Source organism: Lissotriton helveticus, chromosome 7 (genome assembly GCF_964261635.1).
Source record: "Lissotriton helveticus chromosome 7, aLisHel1.1, whole genome shotgun sequence".
Lineage (NCBI taxonomy): Eukaryota > Metazoa > Chordata > Amphibia > Caudata > Salamandridae > Lissotriton > Lissotriton helveticus.
In genome coordinates, this window is record NC_136068.1 from 562,334,216 (window position 1) to 562,356,333 (window position 22,118).

Genomic DNA, 22,118 nt, shown 5'->3' on the forward strand with positions numbered 1-22,118 from the left:
TTAGAAATGGGGATTTATTTTAAAGAGCAGTAAATGACACTGATTATTTCAGTGTCAGATTAAGTTGCGATAGAACATTAAAAAAAACAAGTTCTTAAGGTCAATATTGCTTTAGCCCAAAAGGCCTGGACAGTAATATATCTCGCCAGAAAATTGTGAGATACAGCTATGTGAACTTCTCTGAAAATACATAAACTTCAAGCCTAAGCCACATCTGTGTACGGCCGAAAGATATGGGAAATTGTAATCTCTATTTTTTATCACCAACAGAAAATAGTTTTTTTTATAACACCTCTTGGGCTTACCACAAATAACGTTCTATGTTCTACTGTATTATAAATGAGGTCATACAACTATTTAGTCCTTAACACGTCTCAAACCTCTACTGTATAGGGTGCATCTGTGGAGCACCAAAGGTCTTTGCTTTTTAGAGAAGCCCTTATGGATCTTCTACTAGTAGAGGGTAGTGTTAACCTTAAGTATGTTCAAAAGTGTGCATAACCAACTGCAGCTGCTTGGTTAGGAGAATATTTACTTAACTCCTGAGTCTTTTTACATGGGCATGCTTCAGAACTCAAAGACAGATTACATGAAAGGAGGAAACAAATAATTGTGAGTCACACCAGTCTGGGAAAGCTAACAGTAGCTCGTGTTGAAAACATTTACAGCCTTAAATGCTATCTGGTCTATGTAGAGTCTCAAAGGGCAAAGCGTCTGGTTTTTAAGTCCTGAATGGTCTCTAGCAGAAGTAATATCAGCAGCCTTCTTAAGTATATGCAAAACAAATACTTTTAAGCCTTTCATGTTAGCGGTCTCAAAATATCTGCTGCTGCAAATTTATGGTGTGGGGTTGCCAAGACAGTTATGCTATTAGTACAATAGAATATTTTTCTATGATGTGTTTTTAAGATTATTATCCAAGATTAGCATTTACAAAGCATAACTTGTCCCATTACTTGTGTGCATAATTTTAGAATAATACAGTCCTGCACATCTATAAACCTCTCTAATGAAAATGTGATATGTTCTTAAAATATTTTTGTCACTTAATTTATGTGTGTACCTTGAGCAGTCAATGTACTATCGGTGGAGCACTTTGGCTTGCTTTCTAGCAAGTATCAATTTGTATATTTTTAATAGTCTTTAGTTGTTCTAGGCTGTGTTTTATGGATCATTATTCCTCTGAAATAAACTCAAATTGTTTGGTCGATTAATTGTTAAAACGATTCAATAAAATACTTAGACACACAAATCTACAGACATTTGGATACTGGATGTTCTGTTTGCTACAAACAGCCAACATATCTGGGAATCAAGTAACCACATTTTTAGTTCACTGGATCCAACCTTTGTCTCTCCCTCATCTCTTCTTTATCCTGAGTGACTTTATAGACCTTTGTTTCAAATCACTGTATTTCGGTTCTAGGAGTGATATCCTGAGTGACTTTATATACCTTTGTTTCTAAATCACTGTATTTCAGTTCTTGGAGTGATCTGGTGTATAAAAAATTTCATAGATACTTTCAGAAGGCACACCTACCCAGAGATTAGCCTTTGCCATACCATGCTTAGCTATGTTATCGCAATGTCGACTGAGAGCTCACAGTTATGACCTTTAAAATATGACTTAGAACTAATTCCCTGTTATCGTGGTAAAACAGCTTTTTATTAATCTGATCATGCTAGATCTTAATTAACATAATCCTTCGTATTTGGGTTTCTTTTTATTGTGAACAATTTTTCTGGCTTATATTGTTTGCCACACAAACATCCTTTCCACCATAAGGTTACAAGTAGCAGCTTGCTACTGTTTAGGGAAGATCCTGAAAGTTAACACATTTAAAGTAGCTTCAACATTGACTATGATATATTCAACATGGCCTCTTTGTTTCCTGTATAAACATGCATTTTACTGTACATTGTTGAACAAGGGCCCATCAAAGCACCTACTTGCAATTCTTGAAGCAGCTTATTTATTATTTGTCCTATAAAACAGGCTTTATCGAATAAAAATGATGCCAAATGTATCCAAAATACCTCTTCATATTAAGCAACATCTTCATTCGGACTATCTTCAATTAATTTTGTAATAAGGTCCCCACCTAAAAGTAGGTGTACCATGGTGAAAAATGTTTTCATTTTCAAGGTGTCCTTTTGTAGCACTAATATTAATTTTCTAATATATTTTCTCCTCAATGGTGCAATAGAGACATTGATGAGATTTAACTCAGGTAGGGCTCCCCGATAAACCTTAAATTACTGAAGGTTTGTTTCCTTCAGGCAGAGCTGCAATTTTTTAAAATATTTACCTTTATTTTACTACAATCAAGTTGCAACAAATACACACCAATGAGTACTTGAAGTAGGTGGTAAAATGTGAATGTTTTGCGACTGCATTTCAGTCGCAAAACAATTTTACATACTGCTGCAATTCGGTATTAGGAAGGGATGCCCTGAGCACGACCCTTCCTAATACAAAATTAGTATGTATTCGCAATTCCAACATGTTACCAAATCGCAAATTGGAATTCAAACATAACAAAATGAATTTTACAGGTTGCAAATGGCCTGATCTGCAAATGGGGCCATTTGCGACCGGTAAAATGCATGATCCATATGGCCCTTTGGATTCAGAGGCCAGATGGATACACACAGATCTCTACAGAGTATGCCTTTTAAAACACTGAACTGTCTTATCTGTGGAAAAACTTGCCTACCTAGAAGACATTATGCCTCATTTTAATTGTGGTTTGGGTTCCACACACCTGCCAGTCCAAGCCAGGCCAGTAAAGCTCCTGGCCTTCGCTCACATGGTGGAGGACAAGACAAAATATTTGAAAGAATCTTGGTTGCTTGGGGGGTATTTTCTGTGCCTACTGTACATCCGCTGGTGCAGGCACAGAAGAATGCTGGATAAGCAACATGTTTTGCTTGAGCACTCGGCAGGCGTCATGCTTTGTTTTAATTTTAAAAAATCCCAGATAACAATTTGCTCCAGTGAAACAAAACATCATTGTCACTTACACTCAATTTGCTTCCTAGTTCAGGGTCATTGTTAGATGCAGATCGATAGCACTCCTGTGGTGCTGTTGCAGTAAATGACCAATAAGCATGGCCCTTTATCTGCCTGCTGAGGGATGTTACTTGCAAATTTATGTTTCCCTGTGTACCCTTCCTACTGTATAGATCTGCAACTGCAATTGTTCTATCTTGGGAGTGCTCATATGTTTGTCTTTTTTATTTCAGAATGGAGAAAAGGACGCTATACCAATGGTAACAAACACAAAATTTTCATCTCAAACTCTAGCTGTGTTTTATTGCATTGACACTGCTTCGGTCTTGGTTTCACTCCTACCTGTTGTCCTAATTTGTTCTAGAGTTAGCACTTTCCTGATCCCAAAACACAAAAAACGGTGACTGCATTACGGTATTTTAAATCACAAAATGAATAACAGATAACATGGCTCGGAAGAGAAAAAGACGATGAAGCCTCATTGGCTATCTTAAAGTCATAATTATTAGTTAAATCTTGTAGAAAAAGTAATATTACCTCCCGTTGTCTCTCACCTTCCTTCTTAAGCAATGATTAAGAAGGGAGGCGAGGGAGTAGGACTAGGACTAATGCCATTACCGGTAAGTAATGGACCCATTTTGTGTCAAGACTAGTGGCTCATGTTATTTGCTTGCATGTTTTAAAAGCTACTTAGCAGCATGGATTACCAACTTGAAATTAAAGATGGACGCTTTAGACCCAGAGCCAGAGCAGAAAGCTGTAAATACCATTGCTCCTCCAGCTGAATGAGCTTCACAGATGCTAAAGTGTGCCCACTTGCCCAGAAAGCTAGGTCCAGATTAGAGACAACCCAAAAGTAGTCTTCTGAAAGAAATAGGCACCTTTTTGACTTTAGGTGGCCTGATACCTTACATTTTAACAATGATCTGTAGTCTGAATACTTTATTTCGGGCAAAGGCCATAAAACATTTCATAGCAATAAAAAATATTCACAAAATGTTCAATTGTCTATACTCGACTGTACTGTATACATGTGTTAATCACCCGCAGCATGATATGATCTAAAATTAATTGAGCAGTATATATAATATTCTGAGTAAAATGGTCATCAATCTCAGGATAAAACAGTATAAGCTGGACACTATGTATTCCAGTAAATCCCCCTGATGTATACATATTTAAAATCAGCTAAAACCTTTTATGAAACAATTAAAATAACAGATAGTTTTGTGCAATTCAGAATGATTTTCCAATTAAAATGGTGTGTTATTCATTGCGGCATCACAGCTTTAGCCCCATTTTACTTCTTATATCCCTACCATAACCAAATACCGGGATAAGGCAAATATTACATGCAGCACAGTTCTTTCAGGACCCTCAATGCATCTTGTTGCTTCCTGAATCCCAGTGTGTTGCACAACGGACCTATCCATTTCCTCCTTGCCCAGGCTTTTGGTTGGCAGAAGAATAGGATATGTGCTGTATTTTCGGTAGACCTTAAAGTTCATGTAGTGCATAAAATGCAGGTTCGGTCTTCCTTTGTTCCCCAATTTGCTGTGTAACTCTTGAGCTGCAAAGTGTCACACCTTAATTTCAAATACAGAGTTCTAGCTAGATGCGGTTGTACATTATTAAGGAATTCTTCGAAGCTTGGGTTCGGTTTTATAGTGGGAAATTGGGTTGTTAGCCTTCCCAATCTTGGGTCACGGTGTAGTGCATTCTGGATGTATGACCAATAAGTTCTCTTCAATACATTTTTGCAACTTGATGTTAGGCTATGCAGCTCATTCCAGTATGAACTGAGGCCAAATTCTATAAGCCATTTCTTGACAAATCTTTTTTTTTTTTAAATCTCTTTATTCATGACTGTAACAGGTAATTTACAGTACATTCAATCATTACACATTAAATCAGTCTTTTCCTTTTTCTTTAACATTAACTTTTGTAGCATATCGTCCGAATTCTCTGTCATCATGTCTCACATTTCTCCGGGTATATCTCAGTTACAACGTTCAAGTGTCTCACATGTAACTTACATAGACTGCTAACCCCCAACTTCCCCACCCTCCCCGCCCTCCCTCCCCTCGTCTTCTGGTCAGTCTCTTACGTACACTCTACATGTCGGGTCCGAGAGTTTCCGCCTTTTCAGGGAGTGTTACAGCTCGTAGGCTAGGCTATCCGATGCATCTGTTATCTGTGCCTATGTACTTCGGCAGTCTATTGTGGTGTGTGTGTAGTCATATCGCTGGATCTTGTGATATTTCTAGGTCTACCTCTTCCAGTTCTAGTAGCATTTGGTCCCATTCTAGCGCCACGGGGTATTTGCGAAGACCCCTTTCCTCCTCCCCATGCAGCGCTGCGGTTTCAGCTTTGCCCCATTTCAACAAGTCAGATCGCCATATTTCTGCATTTGGGGATCTGGGCGATTTCTACCTCATAGTAAGTACCCTGAGTGCCAATAAGAGCGCTACGTCCATAAATTGCAGTTGTGCCTTACGTGTTTTGGGTCTTTTCCTGTGCCCTACCAGACAGGGTAGTGCCCCCTCAGGGATCTGCAGTGCTGTGACAGTGTGCAATATGGTTTTGATCGTCTCCCAGTAAGTGCGTACTTTCGAGCATGTCCACAGCATGTGGAGGATATGTGCGTCATCCTCTTGGCATTTTGGGCAGCAGTGTGCAGTGGCAGGGAACATCCGGTGGAGCCTCTGGGGTGTGAGATATGCTCTATGGAGAACCATGGCCTGTATGAACTTGAACTTAACGTTTCTAGACACCCTCCTGTGATGACCAAGGATGATTTTCCATTCCCCGTCCGTTATGGGTTCCCCTGTGTCCGCAGCCCAGATCTCCTTGAGCGTGGTAAGGGGCGACGCTACATGTTCCCTGATACCTACATATAGCCATCTCACCAGGTGTCCTCCCGTTCCCATATAATGTAGAAGGTGTACTAATTCATGATGGGCCGGTTTTGCGCGTAGTGGAGCCCAAGCGCGCCGTATGTAGTGTGTCACTGAGGCATGTAAAAGGTATAATCGCGGTGTGGCTCCTGTGAGCTGTACAAATGAGGCATGATCCAGTAAAGTGTCTTCTCCGAACAGGTCTCCTACTCTATCCACCCCAGCCTCTGTCCAGGGACGCAGTCTGCGTCGTGTCAGGTGTCCTTGCGGCGTTGGGAGCCCCAGGAGGGGGATGTTATCCGCATAGGGAGGAGTCCCAGCTGTGTATTTCAATGCCTTCCTCCAGCAGGTCAGGGCCACATGTAGGAGGGGGTGACAGTCTCTGGGGATCCTGGCAGTGGGTAGGAGGAGGGAGTGGAGATCCCCGCGTGCCAGCTTGTCCGTTGTGTAAGCGATCTCATGTAGGTCCCTGCCCGCCACCCATCGTGTCAACCATTGGAGTTGGCTTGCATAGTAGTAACTCCGTAGGTCCGGTACGCCCAGGCCTCCCTGTCTGGTGCTCAATTACAATTTTTTAAGACTAATTCTTCTCCTCCCCGAACCCCAAACGAGGTTGATCAATAATGTATTTAGCGTGGTAAAGATTTGCTGCGGGAGTAGCACCGGCAGATTGACAAAATAGTACAGTATCCGGGGAAGTAGGACCATCTTTGAGACCGCCACTCGTCCCATTACAGATAGGGGCAGGGATGTCCAAAAGCTCACACTACCTCGGAGGCCATTAATTGCCCTTCGGACGTTACCTTCAATCTGGTCTTCCGAGTTCCGGTACACATTTATCCCGAGATATTTAAACGTGGTCGGTGCCACCTGGATCTCACAGGCACCGAGCCGTATGTGGGAGGGCTTTTGTCCCTCCCGGAAAAAGAAGCCTAGAGATTTTCCCGGGTTTATGGCTAATCCAGAGATAATCTCGAACCGTTCGAAAATAGTCACCAGGTGTGAGTGGTCCCCACGTAGATTCCGGAGAAACACCAATATGTCGTCTGCATATATAGAGACCAGGTTATTAGTGTCTCCAACTGGTATGCCCTCCTCCGCAGCTCTAGTTCGAAGCGCAATTGCCAGGGGTTCCAGCGTTAGCACGAACAGCAGCGGCGACAGCGGGCAGCCCTGACGGGTGCCCCTGTGAATGCCATAACTGTCCGAGGTGTACCTTCCCGTGCGCGCCCTAGCTGTCAGGCTCGCATAGAGCAAGCGAATCCATTTTATGAGGGCATCTGGAAAGCCGAAGCGGCGTAGGACTTCGAACATAAAGTCCCACGTCAGGGAATCAAATGCCTGTCGGAGGTCCAGGGCTATGCAGCTAGCATGTGGTAAGTCCTGGGGGGTAGTTGTCATAAGGGCGTAGAGTCGCCTAGAGTTTTGTGAGGTGCTCCTCTCCGGGAGGAAGCCGCATTGGTCAGTGTGGATCAGGCCACGGAGATGGTTTTGTATCCGCAGGGCGATAGCCTTACTAAGGATTTTATACTCCGTGGAGAGCATAGAGAGGGGTCTATAATTACTCACGTCAAGGATATCCCTGCCAGGTTTCGGAATAGAGATCACCAGAGCCTGCATGGTCGTGGCAGGTAGGTGGCCGCTTCGTAAGCGGTTTTGTAAACCTTCTCCAGGACGGGCACCAGTATGTCAGAGTACGTTTGATAAAACTCTCCAGGCAGCCCATCCATACCTGGAGTCTTACCCCGGTTAAGTGTGTGGATTGCTACTTTTATTTCCTGCTGCGTTATGGGTCCAGCTAGGGCTGCCTGGACTTCCCGGTTTAAGGCTGGGATTGTTAGTTCTCCCAGGATGTCCATCATGTCGTCCCTGGCATCTACATTGGGAGGAGCATAGAGTTTTTCTAGGTGGTTCCTAAACACAGTGTTAATTTCTAGTTGTGTGTGTACCTGTGCACCTGTTATATCACGAATGCTCGTTATTGCAGGGCTCTCAGGGGCGTCTCTAATCAGGCGAGCAAGTAAGGCACCGGATCTATCCGCTTCCGCCTGTTGGCGTTTCAGATAGGTCCTATAATCCATCACTCTCAGGGTGTCTAGGAGTTCTGCGTGCTCAATGTTACATAACTGTAGGCCAACTTTACGATCAGGGTCCAGTCCCGCCGCGGTTTCAAGTTCCTTCATGCAACCCTCCACCTCACAGAGTTTATCATTAATGTCCTGTCTGGCTCCCACTAGTCGGCCGATAGCGGCCCCCCTCACTACAGCCTTCATCGCATCCCACACTATCAGGTTCGAGGATGTAGAGTCCCAGTTTTCATTGAAGTAGTCAGTCAGGGTGTCGGAGAGGTGCGTGCGAAACGGGCCATCCTCAAGTAGTGGGGGGTTAAGTCTCCAGGTAGGAACTGGTGAGGGTATCTTTCCCCAGTGTAGGTCCAGTGTGAGTGGCCTATGGTCCGAAAATGTTTTGGCAAGATAGTCCGAGGAGACACACTTGGTCGTGAGGGAGGTAGAGGAGACAAATCTGTCTAGCCGGGTATGCAGGTTGTGCACAGGAGAGTAGTATGAGTATTCTTTGTGTGTTGGATGTAGTGTACGCCATATATCAGCCATTCCCCATCCCTGAAGCCACGTCCCAAACGACTCAGACAGCTTGTATATCCCTGTAGCATGAAGGGGGGGGTGCGATCTGTCCAGGTCCACATCTAATATCATGTTCCAATCACCACCCAGCAACCAGGGGACATCCACCCAGTCCGCCAACGCCCGGCCTACTGTAATAATGAATCTATCCTGATCAAAATTCGGGGCGTAGATGCTTCCTAATACTACCACCGCCCCATCCAGAGTGCCCCTCACCAGTACGTAGCGTCCTTGTTCCTCCGTTCGTCTTTCTATTTCCACGAACGGAGGACTGTGTCGTACCCATATCGTGGCTCCCCTGGAAAAGGCAGAGTACGTTGTGGAGAATATACCCCCGCTCCATTTCTTCCGTAGTAGGAGTGCCTCGGGCTGTGTTAAGTGCGATTCCTGTAGGAATACTATGTGTGCCCTTTGGCGAAGCAAGAAAGCGTGCACTCTATGTCTTTTCTGGACTGCCCCTAGCCCTCGCACATTCCAGGTAACCAGCCTATATTTCCCTCTCGTATCAGCCATATCCCAATGTAGGTGTCGAAATGAGTGTCCTTATATGTCGCACTATGTATTCCTTCAGTGTCGACCAGAAGACGGTACCCTCCCTATCCCAAACCCCAACTCTTGAGGCGCAGCCTCTGAACCCTGCTGTGCCAAACAATGAACTTTGAAACAAAGCTAAACAAACTGCGGTGCATACGCTTGTGGGGGGGTCGGCGTAGCATGAGCCATGTCCAAAGGGCCATACCTGTCCTTGCCGCCGGCTCAACGGCGCTGCCGGGAGAGTCATAATGGAGCTGTCCAGTACTGGCAGCCGCGGTGTGCGGAGGGGGAAGGAAGAGAAAGGGGGGGAGGAAGGGGGGTCACCTCTCCATACATATAATAGCCTATATCCGTGTATCGTAGGAGTGTGAGAAGCATGCGGTTCCCCATCTATGAACAATATATAGAAAGAGCTTCTCCTCCCTCCCCACCCTGGAATCAAAAGTTACGCACCAGCAATAGAGAAACGCAGAAGTGTACCTTGTTCTCAGGTTCCCTCCCATCCCACTACCTTGCTGTACCAACAGGTTATACATGAAAGGATACCAGTTCGGTCTGAGTTCACAGTTCCTGTCCATATTTAGGAATTATTCATGGGCATTGTCCAGAAGTTCTTCTGCCGTTCCGGGCGTCACAGTCGGGAATAGCACCATACTATTTTCCGAGTCCGAGTGTATAGTGCTGTCTTCAGTGTCCGTGTTGATTGTCTCTCGCTCCTCTCTGAAAGAACCCACCTTAGCAACAGCATCTTCTTGTACCTGCTTCTGTTGGTGGGCGGTAGGTCTATGCCGTCTCGAGTCCTTACTTCGGGCGCCAGACCTGTCCTCCTCACGGCCTGAACGGGCTCCAGATCCACCGCCAGCGATCCCTGCGCCGAGCCCAGGCGCTCGTCGATATCCATCACCTCCATCCACTCTTCCACGTCCGTGGGACTTTCAAAAAAGTGAGTTTTATTATCGTGGATCACCTTCAGGCGCGCAGGGAATAACAAGGCATAGCGCAGTTTGGCCTTCTGGAGCCTCTTTTTAACCTCGTAGTAGGAGGACCGTTGTTTCTGCACCTGGTTGGTGTAGTCCGGATACAGCGATATACGTTTGTTCTCGTACTCTATGATTGATTTTATTCGGGCTCGACTTAGTAACACGTCCCTATCTCGGTAATTCAGGATCTTAACAATCAGTGGGCGCGGTAGTTTTCCCGGTTTCGGTTGGCCAGTAGGGATCCTGTGAGCTCTTTCTACGCAGAAGAACGGCGACAGTCCCTCGGGGGCGACATTATCTCTGAACCACTGTTTCATGAATTCCGTCGCGTGGTGCCCCTCACTGCGTTCTGGAAGACCAATGACGCGGATGTTGTTGCGTCTATTGCGTCCTTCAGCATCCTCCACGCGTTCCATCAGGGATTTTACCTGGTGTTGGATTTGTTGGATGGAGTCTGTGTGTTCAGCCACTGCCGGGGCAAGGTCCGCCAGCGTCAGTCCCTGGTCTTTGACTTTATCCGCCAGCTTCCCGTGGTCAGCTTTAACCCCTTCGATGCTGGCCCGTTTCCGCCGCTGTGCGGTAAACAAACGAACAGGGCGGGGCCGTGACGAACCCCAGCCGTCATCAGCACACGAGCACCGCGGAGCGTGACGGCTGGGGTTCGTCACCAGCATGCAAGGGGTTAAGTAAGGAGAGGTTAGTGGTGAGGGTGCCCATCTGTGTCTCCATCGCAGCCCTGGAGTCTCTGATCTCTTTAAGTATTAAATCCAATTTGTCATCTTGCTGGGCAGCAGAGAGAGTGGAGGTCAATGTCAATGGTGTAGAGCCGCTCGGGTCCGCATCCATAGGGGGCCCGTGAGTGTCCCGTCCTTGCCCTCCGCGCCCTTCCGTACCATGATGAGCGCCGGAAGGCCCGCGCGTTGTCGGGATCACGTCGTGGGGCGAGCCTCTGTCGTCCGCTGTGTGCCAGTCCCACAAGTGTTTGCCCCTCTGGTCTTTAGTTTACTGCAGCGATCCTCCCTCAGCGCCTCGGGTCCAGTCCGCACCCAAGGCCCCGGCTTACAACGTGATATCAGGCCCCGGGCCTCTCCTCCACCCAGGGCACCGGGACCCGCAACTCCTCAATGTCACTCTCCTCCGCCTATGCGGTCAGGGTACAGCAATAGGGATCAGCCACCGGCATAGAAGGCCCCGCTCACCGCATTCAGACTCGTCCTGTGTCCCGGGCACATCCGCACTCGAGGCCCCGGCTTATGGCGTGGCGTCAGGCTTCAGGGTCTCACACGCTGTGTGTTTCTGGGCCCTCCTCCTCCAATCCCCAAAATTTGCAGTGAGTCGGGCGGGGTACCTCCTCAGCAAGGCGCGGTCATTGGTGTGTCCAGTCGACCCGCCGCGTCTGCACCCGAGATTCGGCCTGCAGCCTGGGATCAGGCTCCGGGTTTCTCCTCCCTCCCGGGCACTGGGAGCTCCAGTTCCCGGCTTTGCCCCCTCACGCCCAGGCAGGCAGGGTTCCGACCACAGGGCCAGGCTCCGGCGCAGGACGCTCTTCCGCGCCGTCGTCTACTCCGTCCAGCGCCCCAGGCTCAGTCCGCACTCGAGGTCCCGGCTTGTGGCATGGCGCTAGGCCTAAGGGTCCCACACGCCGCAATCCAAGGATCTCCTATCCCCAAGCCCCTAAAACTTCCAGCGAGGTGGGCGGGGAACCTTAGTAGCAGGATGCGGTCGGTTGTGTGTAAAAACGACCCCTCGTCGCGGCCAACAGGATACTTAATCTCCCGGCGGCACCGGAGCTCTAACAGACTCCGTCCGCCATGGTGGCCTGCTAGCCACGCCCCCTTCTTGACAAATCTTTTTTTAATTTTTTTAAAATTATTTTTATTAAACAAGCTTAATGTTAATCACAGGATCACAAAGTCACAATTCCACATTCACATTAGATCTTCTTAGTCAATAACATAGCCACAATTACAAGTCAAATCTTCTCACCCATAGTAACGATAGAAGCTCTCTAATCTAATCTACAGCTCGCCCCCCCCCCCCCGCTCAGTCTAAATACCAACGATATTTCTGCCAGTCCCACCAAATTTTCTCCCATTTGTGTGGGCAGCCTCTGGCTTTATATATCACTTTCTCTGCATTGGAGCACCAATCCATGTCACTCTCCCATTCTCTCAATCATGGTGTATACCGTGCACCCCATTTTTGGGCCATGTTTCGTTTTACCCCCATCCCTGCAACTCCCAACCAAATAATGGTATATTTCGGCCATTTTTCTTCCCCCGTTACACACCGAAGCAGTCATCATGGTTCAACTGGAATATTTATCCCTGTTACTTCTGACATAACAAAATCAACAAGGGAGGGAGGTAGAGTAGTAGAAGTAGGATTCTTACTCCACAAGATAGTATGTATAAACAAAAGGAATCCTACCAGAGGAGAAGTGCTACCCAAGGGAGGTATGGGAGCACTCAGGGTTTTGTAAAATACCCCTCACACACCAAAAGGCCCCTTGGTGTCATGCTTCATCATCGGGGTCTTCGCACCCCTCTAACGGGATGCGGCGTGCTGCGACCTACGACTACGCGGGAGCACTTGTGAAATGACTATGTGTGGTGCAAGTGAGTGGTAATGTGAGTGGTGGTGGGTAGTGAAGAGTTAAAAAGTACCTGGCTCGTAAGTGAACATTTTTTTTTATTCAGGACCTCGAGCTGGCACTATTAAAAGAAGTGATGTGCGAGGTAAGTCTGTCGTGATAATGAACAGTACCTCATGTGTGCGTCGACATGTTTCGGGGCTGGCGCCCCTTCTTCAGGACGGGAGCACAACTTCCCCACCTTACTCACGTTTTACTATTTGTAACTTTAAAAATTATGGTTAGTTAAATAAAAGTGACAAAAAAATTACAAGTGGTATATAGGCTATAATGTGCCTACAGCGGATTTTGGCTCAGGATACATGCAGTTGCATGACCTGAAAAATGAAAAAGAAAACAAAAGAAAGGTCACCCAAGGTCTGGGAGGTTCTACAGGTGCAGTCACCTGGAACAACCTTATAGTACAGTTGCCCTGTAAAGGAAAATAACTCACAAAACATACAACATAGAGAACACATAAGATGTTTATAAATATAACAAGATACCAAAGAAAATGTAGGTCATACTCAATAGAAAAGAGTTAATTGCTTCATGAGCTCATAGAAGCGTCTGGGGGTTGATTGCTACTTTGTGCAATCTGAGTGGAGAAATAAAAGTAACAGAACCGAGATTTAGTGATTAGTTCTTACTTGGTTAGGAGGTGAAGTCTTGTTAACCCTTTTGAAATACTCACAAGGTAGGGACGAAATTGCCACCGTCTTACCCTTCGCGCTGCTCCGCTCGTATGGTTGTTAGAGCCTTTTACTCGAGGTATATATACCAGATGAAATTGATTAATTAGCCCAAAATTTAATTGCCGGATTAGGTGTGGTGCCCAAATATGGGCTTTCCGCCGGCCTGGTTACCGTTTGAGGGCTGGTTGTATTGCCTGGAAATAGTTGGTTCATACGGAGGGCGAAAAAACGCCCCTGCCTGTGCGAGCGCTGCCGCCTCAAGTGTCCCAGTCTCGCACATGCGCATACGCTCATGTGGAGCATGCGCATGCGCGTAAAGGAGACACTACATGACCGCGCATGCGCGGTTCCATTAAATGCTCCCTCAGTTGTTGTGGGGAGTTTGGTACGCTAAGAAAGGTGTGGCAAACGTTATGGGCCGCACTCTCCATTGTTCAACATTGTTAAATGGGAGTGGGTGGTCTTTACAAGTACTTCTGAAATTGGTATGTTAAGAATAGGTGTGGCAAACGCTATTGTACATCATTCTTAAATGAGAGTGGAAGGGTATTGTAAATAGGTATTTACAAATACTTCTGAAACTGGTACATTTTATTCTGTACATATCCATCGAGTGGGTAGTACATTCATTAGGTGGACAGTTGTGACCAAGGGACATCATCATTGAGTCCTTGTATATGCGTGCCCAGACGGAACACCCATCTTTGTTCCTTCTGAAAAAGGCCTTTTTCCGATGGCAATGATTCAATGATTGTCCAGTTTAGATCATTGACACAGTGTTGTTTTTCGAGGTAGTGCGTTGCCATCTTGGTCGTGCTCTTTTTGCACCTTACATTGCTTTTATGTTAATTTAGTCTTGTTTTCACAGCTCTGGTGGTCATCCCCACGTATTCCAAACCACAAGGGCAAGTTATTATATAGACCACATTCTTGGTGTTGCAATTCGTGAGGCGTCGTTGTTCCCAGGTGGTGCCATTCCTGAATGTAAGGGTCTTGCTCTTTTTCGTCAGGTGGCAGCTACTACAGTTTCCGCATGGAAAATGGCCCTGAATACCATCAGGTTGTGTCCTGGTATCCAAAATTGTCTTTGGTCTGGTATGTACCAAGATGTCTTTCAGGTTGCGTCCACGACGGTGGGCATACATAGGTTTCTCCAGATTGAGTTTACCACAGTTGAGAATAGACCAATGTTTATTTATAATTTTGGACACTTCATTGGACACAGTAGTGTAGGTAGTGACACAAATTGGTCTTTTGTTGTCAACCGGCTCACATACTCGATCTTCAAGAAGAGCCTCTCTGTGATTATTCGTGGCCCTTTTCATGGCTCTATTGATAGTCTTCTCTGGGTACTGTCTTTGTAACAATTTTTCTTTGAGGTCACAAGCCTGTGCCTTGTACTCAGTCAGTTCGGTGCAGTTACGTCTCAATCGTAAAAATTGTCCATACAGCAAATTCTCTCTTAAGTGTCTGGGGTGAAAACTGTTGTATCTTAACAGACAGTTCCTCGCCGTGGGTTTGAAATGGGTGGTACTTTTTAATTTACCACCTTGAGAGTAGATATTGAGGTCCAGATAGACCATGGGAATGATGTGAGACAGTGCTGGTAAATTTTAAGAAAGCATTCTGGTTGTTCAACCATGCTAGGAAATCCACCGCTGATTGGGGGTTCCCATTCCAGATGACGAAAACGTCATCAATATACCTTTTCCAGGTATTGATGTTGCTCCTGTATGGATTGTCTGGATGTAGGATCTTGTTGGTCTCTAGATGGTGGACATATAGTCCAGCCAGACTCGGAGCAAAAGTGCTGCCCATGCTGGTACCATGGCTCTGTAAATAGATGGTTTGTTTGTACTGGAAAAAGTTGTGTTGTAGTGCTAACGAGATACACTCAAGGACCAGACCTCTTGGTGTTTGGTACTTCCAAGGAGTAGTAAAAAGTACTTCTTCGATGATTTGGAGTGTTTCATCATGAGGCAGGCTAGTATATAAACTCTCCACGTCCAGACTCATCAGAAGTTGTTTTGATGGGTCGAAGTCTCTGTTGTCAAGCAGTTGTAGAACCGACTTGGTATCTTTTAGGTAGGTGGTTGTTGACTGGACCAATGGGCGTAGGAAGGCATCTGCAAATTTGGAAAGGGGCTCAAGAATAGAGCCAATTCCTGATACAATAGGTCTTCCCGGTGGGTTGGACATGTCTTTGTGGATTTTAGGGATGCAGTAGAAGTAAGGGATGCATGGTGCTGACTGTTGTAGGAATTCTGCCTCGTTTTTACTCAACCAATCATGAGCAGGCCCTTCTTCGATCATGCTCCCTATCCTTGTCCTAAGTCTATCCGTAGGGTCGTCCTGTAATACTGTGTAGTTTCGTCTATCAGATAGTAATCTCAGGCATTCTGCATCATACAACTCTGTTGTTTGCACCACTATTGCACCACCCTTGTCTGCCGGTTTTATTTTTATTTTGTTGTTATCAGCTAGTTCCCTTATGGCTTGTTGCTCTTGTCTGTTGGTATTATGAAAGACTTTAGCCGTTGACAGATCGATTTTATTGACTTCGGTCATAATTGCCTTTTCAAATGTTAGTATTTCGATGGGCAGAGCGGAGTCAGGGGGGGGGTGAATGTGGACTTTGTTCGTAGTCCTGTATCTGTTGTTTCTTGGGTGGACGGTTTGTCCTGAAAAAAGGCCTGTAATTTCAGCTTCCTCACAAAGTCTTTCATTTCCATATTTAATCTGAAAATGTCTGGTTTGTGCGTAGGTACAAACCCTAGTCCCTTGTTAAGTACATTTTCCTGGATCTCAGTTAGAGGCCAGGGAGTCAGATTTACCACTAAGTTCCCCTTTTGCTCGTTGAGGGCTGGTTCGGGAGGGATCCCGTCATGCTCCTCGTTGTCCTGGAGTTGTTCTGTTCCTGTTGGTCTTCCCAGGCCACATTGTTGCCTTTTCTGTTTCTTCCCAGTGTCCCGGGGCGTGAGCCTAAAAAAGGCTGTTGGTCATAGAAACCCTCATTGTATTCTGGGTTCCACTGTTGGTAGTTTGGTCCTGCCATAGGTGGACCAAATGGGAAAGGGGTGAATTGTGGTGGGCCCAGGTATGTTGGATATTGGGGTTGGGGTTGGGGTTGGTAGCCTCGCCACCCCCTTTGTCTGGGGAATTGTTGTCTTCTTTGTCTCCAGCCACCTCTCCATGGTTTATACCCCTTATTCCCGCTAGAATTTGATCCAGAGGAACCATTATCTGAACCATCGCTGTCATAATCGCTGTTAGAGTTTTTTGGAACGTAGTCAGCTTTAGTGTAAGGGTAGGCTCCTTCTGGTGTGAATTTTGCTTTATCCTTACTTAATTTGTTGGTCTTGCTTTGTTTGAGTGTGAACTCAAAATCAGTCATCTGCTGATTTAGTTCGTCCAATCTCGCTTTTAGGTCAGCTGGTGATATATATGTGTTCAGTTGGACTTCGATTTTGTTGATCTCAATTTTTAGTTCTTGGGTGATCCTAGCTGCTGTTTTTATTATCAAGACCAGCCAGTCTCTTGAACAATGCCATGAGATCAATGACCATTCTTTTTTAAAAATGAGATCATTCTGAAAAATCAGTGGTTCGTTTTTAACAATTAGCCCTGGTGGTGCCATTTTACTCCTAAGATATTCTTTCATGAAAAGGCCGTGTAGCGCTGCTTTTATTTGGTTGCGTCTCAAATTGATTAATTCATTCCACTCATTGATGTTAGGACCGGTTTCTGGATTGCTCAGGCCTTCGAAAGGGCTGATGTCTCTCAGTATCCGGTCAATTTCGTCCTCCCCAAACGTGAGGCCATGTTCGTCCTCCATTATGTAAATGACCGCTGGCTTCCTTAGTATATGGTGTGTGTTCCTATGTGTGTGAGTTGGTGTTGAACTCCCGCAGCTGCACGCTGCCTACTGAACAAAATCAACAAGGGAGGGAGGTAGAGTAGTAGAAGTAGGATTCTTACTCCACAAGATAGTATGTATAAACAAAAGGAATCCTACCAGAGGAGAAGTGCTACCCAAGGGAGGTATGGGAGCACTCAGGGTTTTGTAAAATACCCCTCACACACCAAAAGGCCCCTTGGTGTCATGCTTCATCATCGGGGTCTTCGCACCCCTCTAACGGGATGCGGCATGCTGCGACCTACGACTACGCGGGAGCACTTGTGAAATGACTATGTGTGGTGCGTGTGGTGCAAGTGAGTGATAATGTGAGTGGTGGTGGGTAGTGAAGAGTTAAAAAGTACCTGGCTCGTAGGTGAAATTTTTTTTTTATTCAGGACCTCGAGCTGGCACTATTAAAAGAAGTGATGTGCGAGGTAAGTCTGTCGTGATAATGAACAGTACCTCATGTGTGCATCGACATGTTTCGGGGCTGGCGCCCCTTCTTCAGGACGGGAGCACAACTTCCCCACCTTACTCACGTTTTACTATTTGTAACTTTAAAAATTATGGTTAGTTAAATAAAAGTGACCAAAAAATTACAAGTGGTATATAGGCTATAATGTGCCTACAGCGGATTTTGGCTCAGGATACATGCAGTTGCATGACCTGAAAAATGAAAAAGAAAACAAAAGAAAGGTCACCCAAGATCTGGGAGGTTCTACAGGTGCAGTCACCTGGAACAACCTTATAGTACAGTTGCCCTGTAAAGGAAAATAACTCACAAAACATACAACATAGAGAACACATAAGATGTTTATGAATATAACAAGATACCAAAGAAAATGTAGGTCATACTCAATAGAAAAGAGTTGATTGCTTCATGAGCTCATAGAAGCGTCTGGGGGTTGATTGCTACTTTGTGCAATCTGAGTGGAGAAATAAAAGTAACAGAACCGAGATTTAGTGATTAGTTCTTACTTGGTTAGGAGGTGAAGTCTTGTTAGCCCTTTTGAAATACTCACAAGGTAGGGACGAAATTGCCACCGTCTTACCCCTTGCGCTGCTCCGCTCGTATGGTTGTTAGAGCCTTTTACTCGAGGTATATATACCAGATGAAATTGATTAATTAGCCCAAAATTTAATTGCCGGATTAGGTGTGGTGGCCAAATATGGGCTTTCCGCCCGCCTGGTTACCGTTTGAGGGTTGGTTGTATTGCCTGGAAATAGTTGGTTCATACGGAGGGCGAAAAAACGCCCCTGCCTGTGCGAGCGCTGCAGCCTCAAGTGTCCCAGTCTCGCACATGCGCATACGCTCATGTGGAGCATGCGCATGCGCGTAAAGGAGACACTACATGACCGCGCATGCGCGGTTCCATTAAATGCTCCCTCGGTTGTTGTGGGGAGTTTGGTACGCTAAGGCCTTTTTCCGATGGCAACGATTCAATGATTGTCCAGTTTAGATCATTGACACAGTGTTGTTTTGGGAGGTAGTGTGTTGCCATCTTGGTCGTGCTCCTGAGCCAAAATCCGCTGTAGGCACATTATAGCCTATATACCACTTGTAATTTTTTTGTCACTTTTATTTAACTAACCATAATTTTTAAAGTTACAAATAGTAAAACGTGAGTAAGGTGGGGAAGTTGTGCTCCCGTCCTGAAGAAGGGGCGCCAGCCCCGAAACATGTCGACGCACACATGAGGTACTGTTCATTATCACGACAGACTTACCTCGCACATCACTTCTTTTAATAGTGCCAGCTCGAGGTCCTGAATAAAAAAAAAATTTCACCTACGAGCCAGGTACTTTTTAACTCTTCACTACCCACCACCACTCACATTACCACTCACTTGCACCACACGCACCACACATAGTCATTTCACAAGTGCTCCCGCGTAGTCGTAGGTCGCAGCACGCCGCATCCCGTTAGAGGGGTGCGAAGACCCCGATGATGAAGCATGACACCAAGGGGCCTTTTGGTGTGTGAGGGGTATTTTACAAAACCCTGAGTGCTCCCATACCTCCCTTGGGTAGCACTTCTCCTCTGGTAGGATTCCTTTTGTTTATACATACTATCTTGTGGAGTAAGAATCCTACTTCTACTACTCTACCTCCCTCCCTTGTTGATTTTGTTCAGTAGGCAGCGTGCAGCTGCGGGAGTTCAACACCAACTCACACACATAGGAACACACACCATATACTAAGGAAGCCAGCGGTCATTTACATAATGGAGGACGAACATGGCCTCACGTTTGGGGAGGACGAAATTGACCGGATACTGAGAGACATCAGCCCTTTCGAAGGCCTGAGCAATCCAGAAACCGGTCCTAACATCAATGAGTGGAATGAATTAATCAATTTGAGACGCAACCAAATAAAAGCAGCGCTACACGGCCTTTTCATGAAAGAATATCTTAGGAGTAAAATGGCACCACCAGGGCTAATTGTTAAAAACGAACCACTGATTTTTCAGAATGATCTCATTTTTAAAAAAGAATGGTCATTGATCTCATGGCATTGTTCAAGAGACTGGCTGGTCTTGATAATAAAAACAGCAGCTAGGATCACCCAAGAACTAAAAATTGAGATCAACAAAATCGAAGTCCAACTGAACACATATATATCACCAGCTGACCTAAAAGCGAGATTGGACGAACTAAATCAGCAGATGACTGATTTTGAGTTCACACTCAAACAAAGCAAGACCAACAAATTAAGTAAGGATAAAGCAAAATTCACACCAGAAGGAGCCTACCCTTACACTAAAGCTGACTACGTTCCAAAAAACTCTAACAGCGATTATGACAGCGATGGTTCAGATAATGGTTCCTCTGGATCAAATTCTAGCGGGAATAAGGGGTATAAACCATGGAGAGGTGGCTGGAGACAAAGAAGACAACAATTCCCCAGACAAAGGGGGTGGCGAGGCTACCAACCCCAACCCCAACCCCAATATCCAACATACCTGGGCCCACCACAATTCACCCCTTTCCCATTTGGTCCACCTATGGCAGGACCAAACTACCAACAGTGGAACCCAGAATACAATGAGGGTTTCTATGACCAACAGCCTTTTTTAGGCTCACGCCCCGGGACACGGGGAAGAAACAGAAAAGGCAACAATGTGGCCTGGGAAGACCAACAGGAACAGAACAACTCCAGGACAACGAGGAGCATGACGGGATCCCTCCCGAACCAGCCCTCAACGAGCAAAAGGGGAACTTAGTGGTAAATCTGACTCCCTGGCCTCTAACTGAGATCCAGGAAAATGTACTTAACAAGGGACTAGGGTTTGTACCTACGCACAAACCAGACATTTTCAGATTAAATATGGAAATGAAAGACTTTGTGAGGAAGCTGAAATTACAGGCCTTTTTTCAGGACAAACCGTCCACCCAAGAAACAACAGATACAGGACTACGAACAAAGTCCACATTCACCCCCCCTGACTCCGCTCTGCCCATCGAAATACTAACATTTGAAAAGGCAATTATGACCGAAGTCAATAAAATCGATCTGTCAACGGCTAAAGTCTTTCATAATACCAACAGACAAGAGCAATAAGCCATAAGGGCACTAGCTGATAACAACAAAATAAAAATAAAACCGGCAGACAAGGGTGGTGCAATAGTGGTGCAAACAACAGAGTTGTATGATGCAGAATGCCTGAGATTACTATCTGATAGACGAAACTACACAGCATTACAGGACGACCCTACGGATAGACTCAGGACAAGGATAGGGAGCATGATCGAAGAAGGGCTTGCGCATGATTGGTTGAGTAAAAACGAGGCAGAATTCCTACAACAGTCAGCACCACGCATCCCGTACTTCTACTGCATCCCTAAAATCCACAAAGACATGTCCAACCCACCGGGAAGACCTATTGTATCAGGAATTGGCTCTATTCTTGAGCCCCTTTCCAAATTTGCAGATGCCTTCCTACGCCCATTGGTCCAGTCAACAACCACCTACCTAAAAGATACCAAGTCGGTTCTACAACTGCTTGACAACAGAGACTTCGACCCATCAAAACAACTTCTGATGAGTCTGGACGTGGAGAGTTTATATACTAGCCTGCCTCATGATGAAACACTCCAAATCATCGAAGAAGTACTTTTTACTACTCCTTGGAAGTACCAAACACCAAGAGGTCTGTTCCTTGAGTGTATCTCGTTAGCACTACAACACAACTTTTTCCAGTACAAACAAACCATCTATTTACAGAGCCATGGTACCAGCATGGGCAGCACTTTTGCTCCGAGTCTGGCTGGACTATATGTCCACCATCTAGAGACCAACAAGATCCTACATCCAGACAATCCATACAGGAGCAACATCAATACCTGGAAAAGGTATATTGATGACGTTTTCGTCATCTGGAATGGGAACCCCCAATCAGCGGTGGATTTCCTAGCATGGTTGAACAACCAGAATGCTTTCTTAAAATTTACCAGCACTGTCTCACATCATTCCCATGGTCTATCTGGACCTCAATATCTACTCTCAAGGTGGTAAATTAAAAAGTACCACCCATTTCAAACCCACGGCGAGGAACTGTCTGTTAAGATACAACAGTTTTCACCCCAGACACTTAAGAGAGAATTTGCCGTATGGACAATTTTTACGATTGAGACGTAACTGCACCGAACTGACTGAGTACAAGGCACAGGCTTGTGACCTCAAAGAAAAATTGTTACAAAGACAGTACCCAGAGAAGACTATCAATAGAGCCATGAAAAGGGCCACGAATAATCACAGAGAGGCTCTTCTTGAAGATCGAGTACGTGAGCCGGGTGAGCCGGGTGACAACAAAAGACCAATTTGTGT

The 22,118-nt window shown here is 45.7% G+C and overlaps 1 protein-coding gene across 1 annotated transcript in view; it reads left to right on the forward strand.

Annotated features, from left to right (window-relative positions):
- Positions 1 to 22,118, forward strand: part of LOC144768744 (butyrophilin subfamily 1 member A1-like) — a 117,428-nt gene that overhangs the window by 65,244 nt on the left and 30,066 nt on the right. The window contains exon 9 of the mRNA XM_078652630.1: positions 3,247 to 3,273. Within this exon, the coding sequence (XP_078508756.1) occupies positions 3,247 to 3,273 (27 nt within the window). The remainder of the gene's footprint in view (positions 1 to 3,246; positions 3,274 to 22,118) is intronic.